Source organism: Orbicella franksi, chromosome 1, assembly GCF_964199315.1.
Source record: "Orbicella franksi chromosome 1, jaOrbFran1.1, whole genome shotgun sequence".
Taxonomy (NCBI): Eukaryota; Metazoa; Cnidaria; class Anthozoa; order Scleractinia; family Merulinidae; genus Orbicella; species Orbicella franksi.
This window is the reverse complement of record NC_138145.1, coordinates 33,795,297-33,818,782: the sequence shown is the minus strand read 5'-3', so window position 1 is coordinate 33,818,782 and position 23,486 is coordinate 33,795,297. Positions and strand designations below refer to the sequence as shown.

Here is a 23,486-nt window from a genome sequence, read left to right as displayed (position 1 = left end):
TCTATTCAGGTTTAAATTAAGTCAGTAGTAAACTACCATCCTAAACCATGTGCGTCCGAGAGGACCTGTTCTCGTTGCTGTTTTTGCGTCCCTTTTCCATTTTTCAGCCAAACAGTGCGTCTCGGACGCGCATTTGCGAGTAAGGGAAAACCCTGGTCTCTAAAGAAGCCCAAAATTTGAACATCTTGCCGCCATTTTGAACAGTACTCAGCAGCCAGGCAGCGTTCTCGTGACGTTTAATGTTTTTAATGTTTAAATTTTTTTTTAAAAATTTAATTTTAGACAAAATAATGCCATTCACCATTATGACACCTGCCAGTGCAAGAATCTGCACCTTTCTGCTCCTAAAACAAACTGGGCAAAGCAAAAAATCACATACCAAGCAGCTCTTGGTTTTAACCTTTTAAGTCTTGAAATGCAGGAAATGGAATCTATTTTACTTATTAAAAATGAACTTGAACACATGCCTTAATTTTATCATATTTTCTTGATATCATATTTTTTTACGTTTGAGTAGCATTGTTTTATATAGCTTTTACGTTTTTATAATATTTTCCACAGGGCCGTTCTGAACACCACTTTATGTGAGATCGCCTCCTGTATAAATATTATTATTATTATTAATTATTATTATTATTATTATTATTATTATTATTACTACTACTACTACTACGTCATTCCGTCCAAGAGATTTTGTCCAAATGGCTTTCGAAGAAGCTTTTAACTACCACTGTGGGTTATGGCTGGTCTTGAGCCATATTATTTTGAGCCAAACATGCTCCAAACTCCGAAATGATAGCATTGAAGATAGTGAAATGGATAATCCCTTGGCAAAAAAATAGGTTTTGCTGACCTTGTGAAGGATGCCAAGTCAGTTGCAGGTTTTTCTCCTTCCCACAAATTTTGAGATGGACAGAATGACATCACATAAATAGGGCCTGGCTGCCAAGAAGTTTCAAAATGGTGGCCTCCAGAGTCGCTTCTTTCAAGATGAATTTCTTCAGGATAGTGGGCACTTCAGAGGCCGAAACTTTGCTGAGTGGAAAAGCTGAATGTTTACTTGCTATAGGTGAAGACAAAAAAGTGTAAGCTTTTTGGAGTGACTTCCTTTTAATTTACTAGCAATATTCCTCCTTCCAGCATTATAAATTATTTGTTGGTACTGTGTGAATAAAACGTCTTACCCAAAAACACAACACAATGACCCTGGCCTGGGCTCAAAGCCAGACAACTTGATCTGGATTCCAACATGCTAAAAGGCCAAAATGCCCACCAAGAGAAACTGAGAGAATCCTCCACTCTTCATTTCCATTTTGATGACTATGATGACTTTTTTTTCCCTCAAGGTAAACTTGGTCATGGGGATACAAACAGAGTGTACAAGCCAAAGGTGATTGAAGGTTTACAGGGATTAGTGATAAAGAAAGTGTGCTGTGGAAGTCAGTTTAGCTTGGCTCTCACTTCTACTGGGCTGGTAAGTGGAATATTTTGGATGAAATATGGGCTTATAAGACATGTACAGTATTCATTAAAATAATGAAGTTCATGACCCTGTAGAAGTTGCATTAATATAAATTAAAGGGGCACTATCACAGGGATTGTGCTGCTGCTGATGTAAAATGCTTCTGTAAATCTTTTTTGCCATTTGTAAACAAACTGTGGCAAAAAGTCTCACAAGAAGATGCATGTGTTTCCAATATTTTGGCTGCTCCTCACTGTGCTTTAAAAGTAAATGGTGTACTATTAACCCAGACATTAATTTAGACAAAGAGAGGAGCGGTGGCCTGATGGTTAGTGCACTGGTCTCTGCATTGAGCAGTCCGGGCTCGAGCCCTCGCCTCGAGCACAGTGCCTCTGTAGTATTCCTAGAACTAAGGTTAATAAGTTGCCACTAAGGTTAATAAGTTGAGTAACACAAATTCACACTCCAAACTCACGTTTGTGCACACATGCACACACACTCGCCTGATCATGTGACCACTGTTCATAGTCCTGGGTGTCCACAGGACGCCACATCTTCCTCTTTCTCTGCTTATAAACTCTAACATAAATTTTAACAAAATGGTATGTCAACAATGTCTAATCAGGTAAATAGAAAACTGTAAGTACAGCATGATGAAAGTTAGTGTCACTGGGGAACCACAACCACCTTTAGGTGGTGACATAGTCACTGAATCTCTCAGGAAGTTGGGAGACTCTCCCTGATCTCCTTGGTAACAGCAGTGGCTGGAGAGGGCTCTAATCCTCAACTGACCTTGCACTTCCATCTCTGGGCTGGGTGTAAGTTCTTTTCCACACACTTTTTCACAAGGTACTTGTGCAGGGTCTGCAAGGCTCGATCCCTTTGGCTCTATAACCAGCACAATGAACTGCTTGACATGCTGAATGTTTCGCTTGTATTCCACACCTTGAGGTGACTTTAACTGGATCTGATTCCCATGACGTTCCATCACCTGGTATGGCTCTCTCTCATAGTGTAGTGACAATTTATTCCCCTTCCTTTCCTCCGGTAACACAAATCCTCCTCTTGTATGCATTTCTCTGCTGCCTGGTGCCTCTTGTCAACATGGTCTGAGCCAACCTGCTTTTTTTCTGCATCATGATCTCTGGCCTGTTGATATCCTGGGTCCTCAGATTCCTCTAGATCAGCAACTTCTGGCAACTTTGTGGACAATTTCCTCCCAAATAGTAACTGTGTTGGGCTCTTGCCAGTTGTTACATGCGGGGTGGAGCAGTAGGCCAGGAGGTACTTATTCAACTCTAATCTCCAGTCTCTCTTCTCAGCATGGGCCACTCTCATTGCTTTCAAAAGGGAACAATTTTGTCTCTCAACTTGCCCATTCGCTCTTGGCCATAGTGGTGTGGTCAGTCTATGCTCAATGCCCATTTCATTCAAGTATTCTTCCATTTCTGCGGACACCAGGTACCCCATATCTAGAGAACTGTTTATCTAAACACTTGATAATCATCTCAGAAATAGTGGATTTGATTACATAAACTTCCACCCATCGGCTGAAGTAGCTGACTAGGACCAACAGATATTCTCCTGTTGGCATAGGCCCAAGCAAGTCCAATGCTAGATCTTGCTATGGCCTCTCTGACATCCTGGTTGTTTTCACCGGGGGAGTGATCGTCTCCTTTGTAACCACTTGATGTCAGTAACACACCCGGCACTTCCGTTCCACATCCTTATCAACTCCCGGCCACCACACTTTAGATCTGAGTCTATCTTTCATTTTGACTATCCCCTGGTGACCCTTGTGTGTAAGTTCCACAACCCTTGGCCATGCAGGATAACTTGACCAATGAAGGTGAGCTTGTTATGCACCATCAAGAATGACCGTTGGCCCTTCTCCCAGTTTCCACTAGCAAGGCAATTATGCACTTCTTGCAACTCTTCATCCTCTGCGGAGGCACTCTCTATCGCTTGGATCTTAATAGCTACAGGATCTGCTTTGAGTGCAACCATCCGAACTTGTTCATCATCATAACGACACCTCTCTGATGCCAGAAGCGTTGTCAGATGTGACAGGGCATCAGCAGTATTATCTCATGATGCAACGCAGCACACCTTATAATTATATGGCTGCAGCCTCAACATCCAGCGCTCGATGCGTGCTGATGGCTTGGATCATTTAGAGTAAATCACCTTCAGGGCCTCATGATCTGTCACCAAGTCAAAGGTCCGCAAGCCGTACAAGTATAAGTTGAACCGTTCACATGCCTATACCATTGCCAGTGCTTCCTTTTCGGTCTGACTGTATCTCCTTTGTACACTGCTAAGGCTCGTGCTGGCATAGCAAACGGCTCTACCCTCAGCATTGTTCTCCTGGACTAACACTGCACCTAGTCCCACAGGACTTGCATCAGCTATCACTTGAGCATGTGCCTCTTTGTCAAAGTACACCAGAACAGATGCACTAGCTGACTGCTGTTTCAGTTCCTGAAACGATGCTTCCTGCTCACTGCCCCATATGAAGGGTACTCCCTGCCTGGAGATTGCTCATAGAGGATCTGCAATGGTGGCAAAGTTGGGAATGAAATGTGCACTGAAGCCGACCATCCCCAGGAAACTTCTAACCTCTGTTGGCGTGGTTGGGTGGCTTGACTCAAGTATAGCACAGACTTTCTCTTCTGTTGAACCGATACCATACTTTGACACTAGGAGTCCCATGAAGACTACCTCGTCCATCCAGAATTGACTCTTCTCAGGGTTGAGGGTGAGGTTCTTCTTCTCCTCCAATGGCTGCAACACTCCATGGAGATTCCTGTCATGCTCCTCATTGCTCTTGCCATACACTATCAAGTCATCAGCAATGTTCTGAAACCTGCCAATATCAGAGATTACTTGCCTTACTATCTGCTGGTACTTCTCGAGTGCAAAGTTTACTCCAAAACTCAGTCTCTTGTACCTGGCTAGTGAATAACCCATTATTTGTGGCAAATGTGGTTATGTCTCTGGAGTCCTCATCTAATTCAATCTGGTGAAATCCCAGATGAAGATCCCGTTTTGAAAACACTGCACTGCCATAGAGGTTTTCCAACACTTCCTCCATGGTCGGGATGGGTATCCTTTCACGAATAACAGCTGCATTTGCCTTTCTTGAGTTCAGGCACAACCTGATATCCCCTGATGCCTTTTGCACAACCACTATGGGACTAACCCATGATGTCAGCCCATCTACTTACCGTACTAGACAACTGGTGCCCGTTTTATGAAGCTCCATTTGGCATAGAAATTTTTGTAGAGCTCTACGACTCTACGCTTTCGTCATCAGTCTCCTCCTACGTGTTGGAAAGATACATTACCTGCTACTTGATAGCTTTTACCGTAGTTGTGTATTGTTATTATGGTAACCTGCCTATTTTGTAACATTTGATTTCAACTTTTAGCATATTCCTTGCTATATCTCATATATTTTATATTAAAGTGTTATTAGGTTTACAGTGTTTTAATCGTTTTTAATTTAAAATTCTGTATTGAGTTTACCCTCTACCATCTATGCTCTATGCTCTACGGTTCTATGTACGGAAATAGACACTTACAATTATTGTAGCAAATATTAAAATGCATGGGGAATGTTAAAGTGCATATGACATGAAAAATATTTTTTGCTTATTTGAAAGGCCCTTCAAAATACAGAAGAATGACGTTTTCCATTTTGAAATATCTTTTTTCATTTTAGAAATATTGATGTTTTTCTATTATGCAAATTAGATCAGTGATGACGTCATATTGTTTGCAACTAAAAATGGTAAAATACTGAATAAACAATATCTCTAGGAATATTGAAGCAGTGTTCTTGAAACTTGGCACCCCAGATTTACATCACAAAAGAAACAAAATGACACCCTTAGTGGTGTTGCCATAGCAACTATTTCGGCTCCAGTCTCTTTCTGTCAAAAAAACAAACATCACCATTTGCAACCTTGAAAGTGAGACAAAGGGTTCTACTTGGAACAGACATAGTTCCCATATTGTCTTAACTCCCATCATTAGATTGGGTGGGATAGATGGTTCTTGATTTAAGTCAAAAACTGGGAATTTCAGTTTTTATGAAGACAGCTCCAGTGGCAAAACTGTTGTCATGGCAACAGCATTGAGGGTGTCATTTTGTTTCTTTTGTGATTTACATTTGTGGTGCCAAGTTTCAAGAACACTGCTTCAATATTTCTAGAGATATTGTTTATTCAGTATTTTACCATTTTTAGTTGCAAACAATATGATGTCATCACTGATCTAATTTGTATAATAGAAAAACATCAGTATCTCTAAAACAAAAAAAGATATTTCAAAAAGAAAAACGCCGTTCTTCTGTATTTTGAAAGGCCTTTCAAATAAGCAGAATATATTTTTCACGTCATATGCACTTTAAGTGCTATTATGGTTTACAGTATTTTAATAATCTTTTTAATGTACAATTCTGTATCGAGTTTACCCTCTACACTCTGCGCTGTATGTTCTATCATCTACATTCTACTCTCTATGTTCTACCAGCTACTCTTTTCAATCTATGCGCGACACTCTACGATCTACCATCTATCCTCTAAGTCCATATATGCTCTACATACTACCAGCTACCCCCTTCGATCTACGTTCTACGCTCTACGATCTACCATCTACCCTCTAAGTTCATCTGTGCTCTACTCTCTACGTTCTACCAGCTACTCGCTCTACGATCTATGATCTACCCTCTAAGCCCATCTACGCTCTACTCTCTATGTTCTGCCAGCTACTCTCTTCGATCTACGCTCTATACTCTATGATCTACCCTCTAAGCCCATCTCAGTGCTGGAAATAATTTTTCTTCTTTAACCCATTGACGCCTGAATGAAATTACCCGCGACCCACCCCTAATTCCCTGGCTTTTTTTTGGAATATTTGAGAGCAAGCTAAAGCACAAAAATAAACCATATGCGCAGTAACCACAGACACAAGATCAGGTTTCAAGACATCGTTTATTTAAAGTTGAATAAATGAAGGGTCAAAATATTAAAAAAAATATTAGCAAAAAGAACTCAACCTGATGTGTAAAACTGATGAGAAAACAAGAAATTATATTATTTCTTTACCGTGCGATAAAATGTCCCACAGAAGCTGAGGAAATTGACCATGCGAAAATGAGTTAATTATCGACTTTGGAGGACAAAAACAAAACCAAAATACAACAGAATTTCATTCTTGTACTATAACGGCAACATCTGAGAGAACAACGAAAACTAAAAGCGAAGAACTCACGTAAAAATCAATCTGAAAACAAGAAATCGAGTAATTTCTTTGCCGCACGACAAAATATTACGGCGCTACGAAAGAAAGATGAAAGTTGTAAATCAAAAAGACGGCAAAAACAAGCTAATTATTTTGAGATCAGTCTTATTCCAACTGTGTTAAATTAGTGACCATTTAGTTCTTTTCTAAATGGTTCTGTAGTAGCTGAATAAGACTCCAAAAAATATTTGAACGAAGTGAATAAACTAAATAAACAAAGCGCCTGGACGTCGTTGTAAATTAAATATGCAGAAATCCAGCGTGCAAGTTACTGTTCACTTTTAAAGCTTAAAATTCCCAAATACAAGGAACCAAATGAAAGAAATGCGAAAGGAAGTTCAATAACAATAAATTTTGATTCAAACTGAGGCGAAGAAACCTATTTTAAAAGCAAAAATTACTTTGCTGCATGACCGTATGTTCAAATTATTCTTCACGCTAACACGAAAGCTTGAGATTTTGCAGACCGCTTTTGCGGTCATTTTAACGCCTGTGGCTTTACCGATCATTTCAAAAGTTGAATTCAACTTCAAAGTAATAATGTACATTACTATTTTTGTTTCTTACGTCTGAAAAGCTGCTTTAATTCTGTGATCTGTCGTCAAAACTTACTTGAAAGTGCTCCGATCTTGATGTTTTCACAGCGCCTGAAGGAAGGGAAAATTCTTCACCAGAAAGGTTTGAGGACTCTGAACACCTTGATCTTCCATTCTAACGCCACCTGAACATCGATTTATGTTTCTCCTTTCCATTTTAAGTGCCAAAGAAGTAATTTCTTCTTTTTAGGAATGAAAACAAAACCTTGGAAGTTTTTAGATTTGGGCTGCATTGCGCCATGATTACCTGCACTTTTTGAGCGCATGATTTTAAGAAGAAAAACCGTCTTTCTAGGACCCCTAAAGTCCTCTGAAAATATGCTCAGAAAGTCCATTCTGATTGGTTTATTTGTCCTCAAGAACAATAGAACAGTAGGGGAACTAAAAAGTCTTCAGGGAGGGTAGGAAAGGCAACTGTCCCCGAGTGCTCTTTTTTGGGTGGTTACGGGCGGCACAGGCATCAATGGGTTAACAGGACATGGGTCCTTTCAAATCTTCATTTTGGTTGGACATCTTATCAATTTGACGGGACATAAATTTGCATAATTAATTAGCATAAGAAAATTTATTTATTTATTTATCATAATTTCAGATTAACTAGGTGACTTTATCTACTAGATGACTGCACCAATCTCTCCTTGTTATCTCCTGGTTTTATGTTCTTCAAGCAAACCTAGTTTTTCCTACTGAATGCCTAACCATTAAAGGGACACAGTCAGCTTTGGGACTGCGTTGACCTGGACACTAGTTTTCTCACTTTGAAAAAAGTTCACGTCAACCTGAAATCAAAGTACATCTAGAAATCTGCTTCAATCTTCACAGTTTTGCTTGATTTTCAATCGTTTACTTAAAAACTTGTTTTGAGAGTGCTTTTGCCTATACTATGATATTATTTTTATCATATTTGGTTAGAAGCAGTATGGATTGCATCTCTGTGATATGCAAATTAGCTGTAAATTGGTACCTAATACGCATGTGTGCCAGCTGACTGTGTCCCTTTAAAGCAGGAGCCCATTACTAGGAGTGTGCAACTACCCCAATTATTCCTGTCCTGGCATTTTCATAGGCCAATCTATTTAAGTTTGAATTCACCACGAATTCAGACCCCCCCAGGAACCTAAGTGACCAATCACAAGCACATACTTTATAATTTCACTGGAAGATTAGGTCGCCATGTCCACCTGAGGCCACCATTTTTCTCCTTAATGATGCACGCTCATATAGACCAGAACTGAACAGTTTCGTGGGAAAAAAGCCTAAAATATAGACCGGTCTGTAAAAATACTGTGACATAGGCTTACATGTAGTATGGGAGTTGCAGGCTCCTAGTGTTGGGCTCCTGACCAAAGTTGACTCTAGGGTACATACATGAAGTGCTAATTCCGCATATCGCAATGCATGTAATGCATAATAGAGCGATTTCTGAAGAGTACTTTATTTGGCAAGTACAGGAAAAATGAACACTTCTGCTTTATGATATGGCAGAAGCCCATAATGGGCTCCAGGATATGGCTCAAACTTTCAGAGTCAAGGGCCCAAAATTAAAAAGATTCTTCGGTAGCCATTCGGCAACTAAGTGATAAAAATCAAGTAGGAATTTTATTCAGAAAAGAACTCAATGCATAAAATCTGTAAAGATGTGTTTGGCCGCTGATTTTGTGTACGAAGCTAATGTAATGTCTATTGAAGGATTCATGCATTACAAGAGACACAGTTGGTAGGCATACATGACGTACTCAATGCTCAAGGGTTTGCAACGCGTTATAGGGCGATTTCAAACACAATCAGCCATTTGCAAGATTTCCGATGTGAAGGAATCTTTTACATCAAAGCAAAAGGATAGATTGCTTTCTTTTCATATGTTGAATGTTATAAAACAAAGATCTTTCACTATGTATTTCTGGAAGGACATAATGTCTGAGAAAATAACCGTTATGATTGTCAACACAGAGAAATGTAGTCACCATTATGGTAGCCTGTGAACGCAGATGTATTTTCGGCTGTCAACTAAACCAGAATTTTTGGTCGCCAAAGATGAAATTTTAGCCGCATAGGTGAGTCTACCAGTCACAATTTTGAGCCTTTTAACAATGTATATAACCAAATTTCATGGATGGACAATAACTTGGTGTTGGTGAAATGTTTGGACATCATGTCCGATTATAGTGGGAAATTGACTGGACATATTAAAAATTTGGTTGGACAATGTCCGATGACCAACTGTTATTTCCAACCCTGCCATCTGCTTGGAAGGTTATTGCGATTTTTTTGAGCAGCACAAAGGAAGACCTCTTGTGGTTGTAAGCTTTTTCGTTTATTTCCGACACGCTTTGTCTCTATCTGAGACTTCTCTATCTGGGGCTTTTTCAGGGAATGATTTAAGCGTGCCTAAGTTTAACTTCCAATGGAAGTGAATAACTGCTGAAACATGCTGTAAACAGATGCTACAAGAAACGCCTTAATGCACAGGTTATTGCGTGTTGTTATATTTTAGGGGCCATACAATTAGCGCTAACCGTATGGTCCCCAAAATATAAAAAAAGGTAAAAAAAAAATTAAAAATAAAAAAAGATTAAAAAATTAAAACCTTGAAAAAAGACTTTTTTTGTTTGGAAAGGTCCCAAAGAAATCCTATTAGAGTTTCCTAGTTGTCTCTGTAGCAAGAATGATCGTATCAAACTTACGTGTTATGTTGTTGATGAAAGCAGTATTTTGTTTCATGATTTATTTCTTTACAAAGATGCTAATTTTAGCACTCTGCAGTTTTCTACCTATCAAAAGCCACTAAATAAGTACCTGTACATTCCCTTTGAGTAGTTTCATCCCTCGAACAACAAGAGGGCCTTTATTAGAGGCGAGCTTATGTGCTATACTAGAAATAGCTCCACGTTTAAAGCCTTTAGCGAAACGCGAGAAATTCTGGAAGCGCCTCTGGCTTCGCGGTTACCCAGTTGGGTTTTCACTTCCTTTATTCAGGGAGGTTAAATACAGTAACAGAGCTAAATGGCTTTTGCCAAAACATAAATTGTGCAATGGTAGAATGGTAGTCTTTAAATCTACATGTATGTACTCAAAAAGTGCGAATACTTAGGTCATGTATCTCTGAACGCTTAGTGGATGTTTTGTGACCATGTGGAGATGTTGTTTACTAGTTTTTAGGGTCGTGATTTGTCCCGTGAGGTTCACGTTGGGGAAATTCGCCGAGTTCAAGGAAATGCCATAAAATTTGAAGAAGAAGTGCCGTGACCAAGCGAAGGGCACAGACGATGGTGAAGATACCCGTGATGAAATTGCAGATAAAATAGAAGAGCAAAAGATCAAGAAAGCCAAGTCAAAATAACTATTCACAAGATGAAAAAATCAGCTGGTGGATTTGTTACAAGATGGAGTGGCGAGTAACCGTGAAATAAGAGTGTCGAGGAAAAAACTTGACAAAGCCCAAGAGAATGTTGTTGAAGATTTGACATTGTTGGCTGTGTTGTATTCAGAAGCTAGAGATCTGTATGCCATTTAGAAAACAAGCCGCAAATTTGAGGGAAAGAATTCTGTAAAGCCCAAGAGAGTGTACAGGAATATTTGGACGCCAATAAGGATGAATTATCGAGTCAAGCGTCAGGATTTTCCGGGAAATTACTTAATTTGCATTAACAAGAAATGAAAGCTCACCAGTGCATGACTGAGCTCGAGGAGCGATTATGCAAAAAAGGAGAATCTGTCAAGCGTGCTCAAAAGAAAATGGAGGAAGAATATGTCTGTTGTCAAAAAGAAATGGAAGCCGAAGTGAGACAGGCAAAGGAGGAATTAGCACGTACAAAAGGAGATTGTAAAGAGAAATATTCGAAGCTCAAAGGTGGCATAGACGAGGAGCTTGAGTTGTCGCCTCCAAGCCCACCAAAAAGGGATGTTAAGCCAGAAGAGGAGGAGAATACTGTTGAAGAATCACCAAAACATGAGCTCGGGAAAGACGTGTAAACAATTGACGATGGTTTATATTCCAGTATTTTGTGGAGACTAGCGGTCATATGGGAGCTGGAAGGACTAGTTCCAACCAATTCGTCTTGGAAACGCCAAGGACCTAGACGGGTTGGGAGACTTCCTGGATGTGATTGTCATAAATCTGAAAGAAGCCAGAAGAAAAGGGGAACTTGGCAATGGGTCATTGTACACGAAGGTACAAAAAAAAATGACTGGTACCATGGTTGTTAATTCCAGCAGATGGGTGTTTGAGGAGAAAAAAGTGGAATGTGTTGAGACACTTCGTGAGTGGATCATACAAGAAGCTGAATTCCAGACTGTTGTGGCAGAGACACTATGTGGGCGGACAGGAAAACAAAGAGATAGCTCACACACATTCTTTGGTTGGACAAGCGGTTCAGGAAAGCCTGTTAGCACAAATTGTCCACTTTGTAAGAAAGATCATCCAGTGTGAAGCTGCAAAGAGTTTAAGAAAATGGATGTGCAAAGTCGTTGGCAAAAGGCTAAACAGCTAAGACTGTGTTATCGTTGGCTCGGAAAAAATCACAAGGGAGGGCAACGTGCTCAAAATAGTTGGTGTGGTATTGACGGCTGTCAGAAAACACACAATTGGGTATGCATGGAGATCAGTTTGTACATGGTGGAAGTACTAGCGAGTCACAAGTGATAGAGCCAGAGAGGAGCCTACCCTTGGACATGGGAGCTAGTGAAAACAATGCATGTAGATCTGGTACAGAGGGGGAGCGAGGTACCTGTCCTGAACAGTCCTTAACAACAACCATGGCAATCACAAAAGCTCCAGAGCCAGCAAAGTATCTTACCTTACGTACAGTAACGGTAGTGGTGAATAATCGGGAGCGAAGAATGATTGTAAATGCATTACTACATGATGGAAGCACAAAGACCTACATAAATGGTGATGTGGCTGCTGAGCTAGGATTGGAAGGAAGTACCCAATGGATCACAGTTGATGTGTTAAGGTGGCTCCCTATGGTTTTACGATCGCATGCGTGTTGAGGATGAAAGCTCAAGTAATCTGCGTGCGCTCCAAGGAAAATGTGAGTGTTTTTTAATATTTTATGACGTAGACATGAGCACAAAAAGCAAAACTGACTGAATTTTCTTGCCTTTCCTTCGGTGAAAACCTGTGAAATTTGGCAGACTGGTAGTAAATATTTTACTTTAGTCAGAGCTAGTTTTTCAGGGAAATCTATATGACCAGTTTTTTTGCAGCTGTAAAAGACAAATTTGCTAAAATCGAGAAAACTGCCTGTACAAACCCTAGCTTTTTCATGTTTAAAATTTGTATCCCGCATGATGCGATGTACTGTGAAAATTTTGGAAGATTTCACAAAGGAAATTCAAGAAAATCTCAAATAAAGCCATAAAAGAATAAAAACCCTTTTGTTTGGGCATTTATAATTCAAGACTAAAACCCAAAATTTAAAAAGAGATGATAGTAAAACACTATTTAATCATTGCTTATTACATGTAATAAGTTTGAAAGGACTGGGTGTAAAAACAAATGCAAACAAAGCATTCATAACACTTGCGTGGGCAAGGCCATAAATGATTACCCTATGGAACCACCTTAAATGGCGAGGAAGATTCCTTTGAAACCATGCCGGTGGAGTTTGACCTACAGAGTATCGATGGCAAGACTTGTGCAAGATTTTCAGCATTTGCAGCAACACAGGTGACTGGGAACATGAGACCAGTAACTGGAAAGGGCAATTGGGAAAGTGGAAGCACCTGCAAGGTGTTAACTTCCCCAGTCTTGGCCCTCGGCTGCCCTCGGCCAATCATTGACCTGTTGATTGACATAGACTATGCTGAATTGCACTTTTCCATTAGATATGTCTGTGGCCAACCTGTGGAGCCGCTGGTTCGACTAACACCTTTAGGCTGGATGTGTATTGGTTCACCTGAGCTGGCAGAGGACAGCATGCAGCAGACAAATTTCAACATGGCCTATTTTGTTCACCAGCAAGAGAAAGAATTGAGCTCCGTATTGCAGAAGTTTTGGAAGGTCAACTCATCTGGGTCAATCACAGAAAGAGAACTGCTGAAAAAAGAGGAAGCATCAGCGATAAAAGCATTTGAGAGCTCAGTGTAGTTCAAATGGGAGAGATATGAAGTAGACTTGCCATGGAAACCAAATGCCCCCGAGTTACCAAACAACTATGAAATGGCAGTGAACTGGTTGATCAGCACTGAAAAGAGACTTCTGCTGAGACAATCTGCAAGCTGCTGAGACAATCTTGGAGTCTACATACATGGATGACAACATGGCCTCTTACCCTAGCAAAGAGAAGAGCATAAAACTTTATGAGGAACTATCAACACTGTGGGGGTCTGCAGGTATGCATGCCAGAAAGTGACATTCCAACTCAGAGCAAGTACTTAAGAAGATACCTGAAGAAGACGGGGCTGCAGAAGTGGACTTAAACAAAGGAAATTTGCCATCAGTGAGGACGCTTGGTGTGTTGTGGTTGGCTAAGGAAGATGTTTTCACTTACAGAGTGAATCTGCCAGACAAGAAGTTCCAGTTGACCAAGTGAAATTTCCTGCATAAGATAGCCATGTTGTTTAACCCTGTGGGGTTTCTGGTGCCATAAGTGATCCGGGCAAAGATTCTACTGCAAGTGATGTGGACCTCAGTACTAGACTGGGATGACCCACTAGACCAAAGCCAAGCTAGACAGGCCAAGAAGTGGTTTGAAGAGCTCACAGAGTTGTCAGAAGTGCAAGTCCCTCATTGCTTGCAGTTGAACTCACATGTTGAAACAGTTACCTTGCCCACCTTCACAGATGCATCAGGGGATGTGTATGGTGCAGCAACTTAGGTGAGGTACAAGTACAAGGTTGGTACAGTATCTACCAACCTAGTGGCCTCCAAGACACAAGTGGCACCACTCTCAGCTACAAGCATTCCAAGGCTTGCACTTATGGGAGCTGTTTTGGGATTAAGATTGGCCTTGTCCATAGCCAAGGTTCTTAAGATTGACATGAAGATGGTCTTCTTCAATCAGATGGGAGACTGCACTATGTGGACTACCTGCCTTCGATGCTAGATATCCAGTCATTCTGCCGATGAAGAGTGGGGTGACCAGACTAATTGTGAAGTCCAATCACGAAAGAAGTAACCATGCAGCGGGAACCAATCACACATTGTCTTTGTTGTCTGCGAGATTCTGGCTCGTGCAAGGTAGAGAGGAGATTCGTGACTGGGAAAGAGAGTGCTCTGAATGTCAGAAGAGAAAGGCAAAAGCTGCTAAACCGATAATGGTTCCCCTACCAAAGATTCGACTAAAGCTGCCCTTACGAGCTTTTGCATGAACAGTGGTTGACTTTGCAGGACCATTTGTAACTATCCAGGACAGAGGCAAGAAGAGAACTTAGATACATTTTTTTATTTTCATGCCTATCATTAAGGGCTATTCACCTAGAGATGGCCTATGGTCTGGACACAGATTTCTTTCTGAACGCATTTTATTTCATGGCCAATCAGAGAGGGCTGCCAGATGAGATGATTTCTGATAACGGAACTAATTTTGTAGGCACGAAAAGAGAGCTGAGGGAGCTTGTCAAACAACTTGATTGAGACAAGATTGAGAAATCAGCTGCCAACAAAAGAATCAAGTGGAGTTTCAATCCACCATGGGCACCTCACTTAGGTGGCGTGCATGAGACAATGATCAAGTCAGCAAAGAGAGCAGCCTATGCGATATTGGGAACTGCAGATGTGACCGACGAAGAACTGATGACCACATTTATGGGTGCAGAGGCACTCATAAATTCCAGGCCTTTAACATATCAGTCTGCCAATCCCTCAAATTACACACCCATCACCCCAAATCATTTTCTGATTGGACAAGTAGGAGGCCAGTTTGCTCCTGGATCAGTTGATAATGGCCAGTTCGGTCCCTAGAAGAGATGGAGACAGGTGCAAGAACTAGTGCAACATTTTTGGCACTGTTGGCTGTGAGAGTGGCTACCAACTTTGAATCGTAGGTCCAAGTGGCAGAGGGAACAACAAGATGTCCAAGTTAATGATGTAGTCTTGGTAGGGGTACTGGACACACTGTGTGGGTAGTGGCCGCTTGGTAGAGTCACAGTGGTCTTTCCAGGAAAGGACAAGCACGTGAGAGCTGTCAAAGTCAGAGTTGGCCGCAAGGAATTGTTGAGACCGATCACCAGAATCTGCCCATTAGAACTCCTTACAGAAGATGACACAGAAGAATAGAACAATAGCTAACTTTAAGAGAACTAGAACTATAGTGAACCTTTAAGCTAGAAACACACAAAACTCTTATTGATAGGTCAATGAGCCACTGGCCCATTGAGAAGGGGGAGTATGATGTGAAGGACATTTTAGTGTACTGGAAGTGCGAATACTTAGGTCATGTGGCTTTGAACGCTTAGTGGATGTTTTGCGACCACATGGAGATGTTGTTTACTGGTTTTTAGGGTCGTAATTTGTCATAGAGATTGCTGTTCATTTCAAGTTCAAATAAATGGTTTAATTCAGAACCACCAACATCAAGCTGGTTATCCAGAGACATTTATCAGACTTAGACTGTATTGTCAGTTATAAATCTACTTCTACCATTAGTGCTAATCATATGGCCCCCAAAATATAACAACACGCAATAACATATGCATTAAGGCATTTCTTGTAACGTCCGTTTACAGCATGTTTAAGCAGTTATTCACTTTCATGGGAAGTTGAACTTAGGCACGCCTATGTGCTGTATATGCTGTTCAATGTTAGTTGTAATCATTCCCTGAAGAAGGCTCAGACAGAGACAAAGTGCATTGGAAATAAACAAAAAGGCTTACAACTACAAGAAGTCTTCCTTTGTGCTGCTCACTAGTCTTTGTTAAAAAATTAAAACATTAAAAGAGAAATTAAAAAATTCCAATAACCTCCCAAGCAGGTGGGCTTAGAGGGTAGATCGTAGATCGTAGAGCGTAGAGCGTAGATTGAAGAGAGAAGCTGGTAGAACATAGAGAGTAGAGCGTAGATGGGCTTAGAGGGTAGATGGTAAGATCGTAGAGCATAGATAGAAGAGAGTAGCTGGTGGAACGTAGAGAGTAGAGCCTGCATGATCTTAGAGGGTAGATGGTAGATGGTAGAGTGCAGAGCGTAGATTGAAGAGAGGAGCTGGTAGAACATAGAGGGTAGATGGGCTTAGAGGGTAGAGGGTAGATGGTAGATGGTAGCGCGTAGATTGAAGAAAGTAGCTGGTAGAACATAGAGTAGAATGTAGATGGTAGAACATATAGCGTAGAGCATAGAGTGTAGAGGGTAAATGCAATACAGAACTGTACATTAAAAAGATTATTAAAATACTGTAAACCATAATAACACTTTAATATATATGAATAATAATGAAAGCCAATAAATTACAATTGCAAAAATTACAGCATTGCAGATGATCGATAAACTCACACTCGCAACCCAATATTTTTTATCACTGTACTAGTTTTTTAAGCCTCTAAGCTGGTGTAGAGAGTAGTCAAAAATTCTTGAACTGATAAACCCGTAAATACGTAGAGCATAGAGCGTAGACGGTGGAACATGGAGTGTTGACCATAGATGGAAGAACATATAGCATAGAGCGTAGAGAGTAGTCAGGGTAAACTCAATACAGAATTGTAAATTGAAAACAATTATTAAAACACTGCAATCTCTAATAACACTCAACATTCTCTAAGCGATATAATATTTGCTACAATAACTATACACTTCTACACCTCTATACCACGGTGTACGCATATCCAAGAGAAACAGAGCATAAACATTCAAAATACTACTGTAGAGTTGTAGAGCTCTATAAAAATTTCTACACTTAATCGAGCTTCATAAAACGGGCTGGGTATACCACTATATCCTTAGCAATGAGGTCTTCTACTTTCGCAGTTACTTTCTCTTGCGATGCAAATTTGACACGCCTTGGTTTCTGAGCTATTGGTGTCACCTCTGAGTCGACGTGTAGTTTCAGCTTGTAATCCTTCAGCTTACCAATACCAACAAACACTGTTGGGTACTTAGCCTGAAGAGCTGGGGCTAGGTTCTCACCGACAACATTGCACTGCACGAACTCACTGCTGACACCCAAACCAATTCAAAGCAGATCCAGAGCCTTTGAGGTTTCGTGGCCCAGCAGACACCTTTCACTCTTTTTAACCATCTAATGTGAACTTAACTTCTTGTCACCTGCCGAGATCTCAACTTGAACCTGGCCAATCACTTCCAACTCCTTCCCGCCATATGCATACAGTGGTTTGTGGCAATCCTCCATCTTTGCGTTAAGGCCTTGGGTCTTAAGTTCCTCATATTCTTCCATTCCTAGGAGGTTACTTACTGACCCCGAATCAGTACCTACGCTTGTTATAATGCCATTAACATTTACTTCCAGCACAGCCTCTTTAAGATGGGTTGCATTGCATGTTTCTCCTTGATTCTCTGTGACCAGAAATGCAAAAGCACAGTTCTCCTCCCTGTCAGATGCATCCTGATTTCCCACAAAGTTAGCATTGTAAGATGGACGCCTATCACAAACCCTCTGTTGCTGACCCGTTTTACCTCCAGTTGCATAATTATCACTCTTTCCCTGGCAACACAAAGCAAAATGACCATACAGTGCAGCTCAGATATAAGCAAACCAAAAGATACTCGTAATTTGCATCAGCCGAAAACGCATTAATGCATATACACATACGCACATTCACGTAAACAGTATACGTATGTATGCCTCATTAGTATGTACATGTACCGTGTATGAGCTAACATATTGTTTCTTCTTTTCTTTCTTCTTTTTTATGGTCATTATTGTTTTCGATGGCTTGAAAGCTTGCCACAGAGTGAGAGAGAATTTTCTTTAGTTTGAATAGTTATGCGCATATAGAGAATATGTGTGTATGCCTTCAGACTAGAGCTGGCTGAAAAAAACATTTTGCAGTTTTGCAGTTGAATAGACAATTTACAATTTACTGGTTTCTGCGAAATGGAATTGGGATAGACACTTCATCAATCCCATCTTCAAAGAGCAGACAATTTGTGCCAAGTTGAACAGAAAGGTAACATTCTCTGACAGAAAATGAACACGGTTCATGCAAGTGACCTACCGACACGAGCCGGAACAGAGAACTTTTAGTCAGTGTACTTTCACTTTTACTCAATGTAAACTGCACATCATCAAAACTTTGATAAACACTCTATTCTTCAAAACAAAAGAGTATGTAACATAGATATCATTTCAGTTTCGACAAGAGATCTAGACTCTAGTTGGAACTAATTACAAACAACTTGCTGAGGCATGCTGATACACAAAACTTTTCCTTGAAGAAAAATTAACTAAACATGAGTGGCATGCCATGTATAGAAACTTTGATAAACAATTCTTTCATCAAGGAAAGAGTTATTTTACTGCTTGAATGAACAAGTCTTTCGAATATTCTGAGTGGATTGTTAAAGTGCATAATCGTTCAATGAGACATATAATAGTGTATCGACCTCCATATTCTTCGTTACATCCGGTTTCTGCCTCTGTTTTCTTTGATGAATTCTCTCAGTTTTTAGAGAATGTTGTTATGTGCCCCGAGGTTCTTGTTATCTCTGGAGACTTCAACCTTCATTTAGATGACCTCCGTGACAATGATACCAAGAAATTTATGGATTTACTGGAAACGTTCAGTCTTTTGCAACACGTATCCGGCCCAACCCATCTATCGGGTCATACCTTGGATCTAATTATTACTCGTTCGTCGGATGATGTTGTTCTTGCTTCTCCTAAAGCCACTTTTCCCATCTCTGATCATTTTATTATTCAGTGCCCTATTGGTTTCCCGCGACCAGCTTTATCTTGCAAAGAACTGACTTTTCGTAAACTCAAAAATATTGATATTGCTGAATTCTCAGCTGATATTGCCTCTTCTATGCTTTGTGCAAGTGTACACTGGGACAACATTGATGCCCTCTCCGACTGCTTTAACACGACCCTTAATGACATTTTGGACAAGCATGCCCCGCTTAAGACAATGATTATAAAAAATCGTCCAAAGATCCCGTGGTTTAATGATGACATTAAACAACTCAAGCGTAAACGTCGTCGCCTTGAAAAGAAAGCCTTGAAAACTGACCTCGCTGGAGACTGGAATAATTACCATAGAGTTCGTAATCAGTACTCTGCATCTCTTAAATCTGCACGTGTGAATTATTACTCTAACCTAATTGATCAGTGTGCGGGTGACTCTCGCAAGCTATTTCGTGTGGTTAATTCTTTGTCCAGGGAGCCACTTGAGATGGCTCTTCCAGAGCACGATGATCCCACTAAGCTTGCAAACGAATTTGGCACCTTCTTCCTCAAAAAAATTGAAACCATAAAGGAAAATCTTGACAAGTTTCAAGTTCAAGTGCCTCGACTTGTTCCTGTCACTCCGAAGGAGAATCTGGAGAATTTTTCTTCGTTATCCATAGGAGAAGTGTGTAAGATTGTTCGAGAATCCTCTAATGCCTCTTGTCGATTGGATCCTCTTCCTACATGGCTCGTGAAGTCCTGTCTTGATGTATTAGCGCCCTCTATCACTGAGATGGTTAATCTCTCTCTTCTCAGTGGTTCCGTTCCAGAAAATTGGAGAACCGCTGTTGTCATCCCTCTATTGAAAAAACCTGGACTTGATTTGGTCTACAAGAATTTCCGTCCAGTCAGTAATCTACCATTCATTTCCAAGGTAGTGGAAAAGGCTGCACTTCAACAACTTCTCGCCCACTGTGAGAAAAATGCCCCTCTTCCTAAATTCCAGTCTGGCTTCCATAAGTATCACTCGACAGAGACTGCTCTATTGAAGGTTCAAAACGACATCTTAATGAGTATGGATAATAAGCAAGTGACACTTCTCGTACTTCTGGACCTAAGTACTGCTTTTGATACCATTGAACATTGCATTCTTCTTAATATTTTGCAACAGGATTTTGGAGTCGTCGGAACTGCTTTAAATTGGTTTGACTCATTTCTGTCTGGTCGCAAACAACGTATACTTGTCGGTGATAAGACTTCTGACGACTTCAATCTGAACTGTGGAGTCCCCCAGGGCAGTTGTATGGGCCCTATTTTATTTACTCTCTACGTCTCCCATCTCTTTAACATTATTTCACAGCAACTCCCTTCCGTCCATGGTTATGCTGACGACACCCAGATTTACCTTTCCTTCCGACCTTGTTCTATCCATTCGGAATTTAACGCTGTCTCTGTCATTGAAAAGTGCATCGCTGATGTCTGCTCTTGGTTTATTGGTAATCGTCTAATGATCAATGACGTGAAAACTGAATTTCTAATTATTGGCTCCCATCAACAACTTGAAAAAACATCTATTGATTCTATTATCATTGGCGACACTGTCATTAAACCGTTAGAAAGCGTCCGGAACCTTGGGGCCTGGTTCGATGCTCATATGCGAATGAATGTTCACATTGGCAAGATTTGTAGCAAGGCTTTTCGCGGACTATACAACATAAGACAGTTCAGAAAATTCCTTACCGCGCAATCCACAAAGACACTGATCCACGCCTTTGTATCTTCGCACCTTGATTACTGCAATGCACTTCTATTTGGTCTACCTAAATACCAGATTGATCGTTTACAGAAAGTTCAGAATGCCGCAGCTAGAGTGATTTTTCGGATTGCGAAATTTGATCATATCACACCCGCTCTTATCGACTTACATTGGCTCCCAGTATCGTTTAGAGTTCAGTTTAAATTGCTTCTTCTTGTTTACAAGGCACTACACAACCAAAGTCCTTCCTACATAAATGATCTTTTATCCCTGAAACCAGCTACTAATTACGCTCTTCGTTCGTCTGCAAAATCTCTTCTGGTTGTTCCAAAAGTCAACTGCTCTACACTTGGGGATCGGGCCTTTGCTCATGCTGCACCTGTTTTATGGAACTTGCTGCCATTAACTATAAGAACAAGTAGCAGCCTCGCCATTTTCAAAAAGCAACTGAAAACATTTCTTTTTAAGAAAGCTTTTGACTTGTGGAAATAGTTTTAAAGTTTAGCATAGTTGTGGTAATAGTTTTAAAGTTTAGTGATTTCCATTTATTCATTTATTTTAACTTAATGTAAAGCGCTTTTGAGTATGTTTGTATAGTTCTAGCGCTATACAAGTCTATAATTATTATTATTATTATTAATGAACAATTTGTGTCAAACAGAGTCAGAGTTATCTTTTTTTCGCTGAGAGATCTTATCGGAGTGCTTCAGACAACAAACATTTCACAAGCGACTTGCCAACGCTTGCCGATACACTGAACTTTTCCTTGAAGAAAAGATCACTAAGGGTGAGCAATGCGCTATAAAAACTTTGATAAACAATTTGTTCATCTAGGAAATAGTATTTCTACTGTTTGAATAAATGATTTGTGTCGAATAGAACCAGAGATGTCATTTTTTTGACCAGGCCACGGATCAAAACTCTTCTTGTGGTTTCATTCCTATTCTCAAAACTAACTGGGAGTTGATGTAAAGCCAAAGGCGATATTTTCGTTTAAAAACTGCAAGGACTGCTTGCAAAATAATTCTTTGCCCCGGTGAGTTGTTCACAGCCGTAAACTGCAAAGTAAACATTGCATGTAATATTTGGTAAATGAAAACAATGACATGTTAAAATAAGTAGTTCAGGTGACTGTTTCAATTTTCTTCCCAACTTTTTGGCAGCTAAAGATCAAGCAAGTGTTAATAAATGGTAGTTTGTTGGTGAATTTGTGAAGTGATCGAAAACTTGAAATATCATAGCTTTCACTAATGTTTTTCACAATTTGCAAATTTCGTGTTGAAGCCTGGCACTTTTTCATTCCAGAAATGTTCTTTGTTTGTCCAACAATGCTTCATATAAAGAAAACTTAGGGAAGGTATAACAAAGAGACATATACGTGAGTATATACAGTACTGTGCAAAAAGAATGCAAACGAATTTCCTCGAAATTCGGCTATTGTTCCCGCGAAATATCCTAGAAATTTCGAGCGAAGAATCGTGATTTATTGGACGATATTTCGAAGAAAATTCGTTGAGCGACACGAAAATTCGCTAATCTAAGAACAGTATTTCGATGAGATTTCACCAGAAATGAAACGAAAATTTGCGTAGCTAAACGAAAAATCACAATCCTGAAACGATATTTCGTTGAGTGTCGGTAAGCGTATGGTATTTATGAATGAATGGAACTGACAACTGTACACACAGCCCTTCGACGACCTTCAAAACAATTAAGCTTAAGCAATTAAGCTGAGTGTCAACACAACCCGAATGAAACTATTCAAAAGAATTCACAAGATATTTCAAAAACCTACAAGCTTAACGTTTATTCGATCAATAGTTTGTGTATGAAGAGATACAACAGTGTGATGCCCTTACCAGTTCGACTGTCAATAACGTTCTATCTAAGCTTACATTCTCCTCTGTTGTGAAGTCCTTCGACTTTCCTTTGCCGTTTATCATTCACAAACAACTCAACATGTCGAGTCTCCTGTCGAGGCGTGGTGTTAACCTCCACTGCCGTAAAATGAATGCTTAGCGTGCGCTGGTAACGTCAAGAAATGCGCCCTCGAATTCCCTCATGGACTGACGCCATTTTGGATTTCATTCCATTGTTTACCCTCCATATAAGGAAGGTAGGTCCCAGTCTTCAGTGAGTTGTGTGTGTGTTTGTAACAGGCGAACGAGACGTACATGTATTGGTATGAAACAAAAACTTAACTTTTCCAGTTCAGACGTCTTTAAGTGTACACTAGTTCATGTCTATGAGCTATTTAATTTAAAAGGGGGTTTTATATAGGTGATGAAAGACAAGTTATTGGTTATAATCATTCAAAGTAGTCGCTTTGTGAGTCACTGCGCAAGTGAAAGTGCACAAAAGAAACCGCTTTTTGAAGTTTCTGTTTGCATGAAGATAAATTGTCTACATTCTTCGGCTTTTTCTTTGCCGAGTAAAGTTTTATCAAAAAATGGTTAAATTGTGATACAAAGTAAACACAGGGTTGAGACGGCATTACCGCATTGTATTGACAGCTAGTTGGGAGAAAATATATCCTGGCGGGGCTCAACAGGAGAATATATTTTCTACCAACTAGCCGTCAATGT

The 23,486-nt window shown here is 40.2% G+C and overlaps 3 protein-coding genes and 1 pseudogene across 9 annotated transcripts in view; 2 read left to right on the top strand and 2 right to left on the bottom strand.

Moving 5' to 3' along the window:
• Positions 1 to 23,486, top strand: part of LOC145479127 (putative E3 ubiquitin-protein ligase HERC1) — a 304,004-nt gene that overhangs the window by 39,374 nt on the left and 241,144 nt on the right. For all 6 annotated transcript variants that reach the window (XM_081457396.1, XM_081457404.1, XM_081457389.1 and 3 more), the window contains exon 9: positions 1,347 to 1,474. In XM_081457396.1, coding sequence (XP_081313522.1) covers positions 1,347 to 1,474 — 128 coding nt within the window. The remainder of the gene's footprint in view (positions 1 to 1,346; positions 1,475 to 23,486) is intronic.
• Positions 1 to 23,486, bottom strand: part of LOC145479610 (uncharacterized) — a 385,465-nt gene that overhangs the window by 284,063 nt on the left and 77,916 nt on the right. The window lies entirely within an intron of this gene.
• LOC145479373 (uncharacterized) overlaps positions 1 to 23,486 on the bottom strand; it is a 117,845-nt gene that overhangs the window by 77,691 nt on the left and 16,668 nt on the right. The window lies entirely within an intron of this gene.
• On the top strand, positions 10,432 to 18,785 carry LOC145479638 (uncharacterized; annotated as a pseudogene). The gene is made up of 2 exons (XR_014048440.1): positions 10,432 to 11,611; positions 12,626 to 18,785. The product of XR_014048440.1 is annotated as an uncharacterized LOC145479638 (transcript).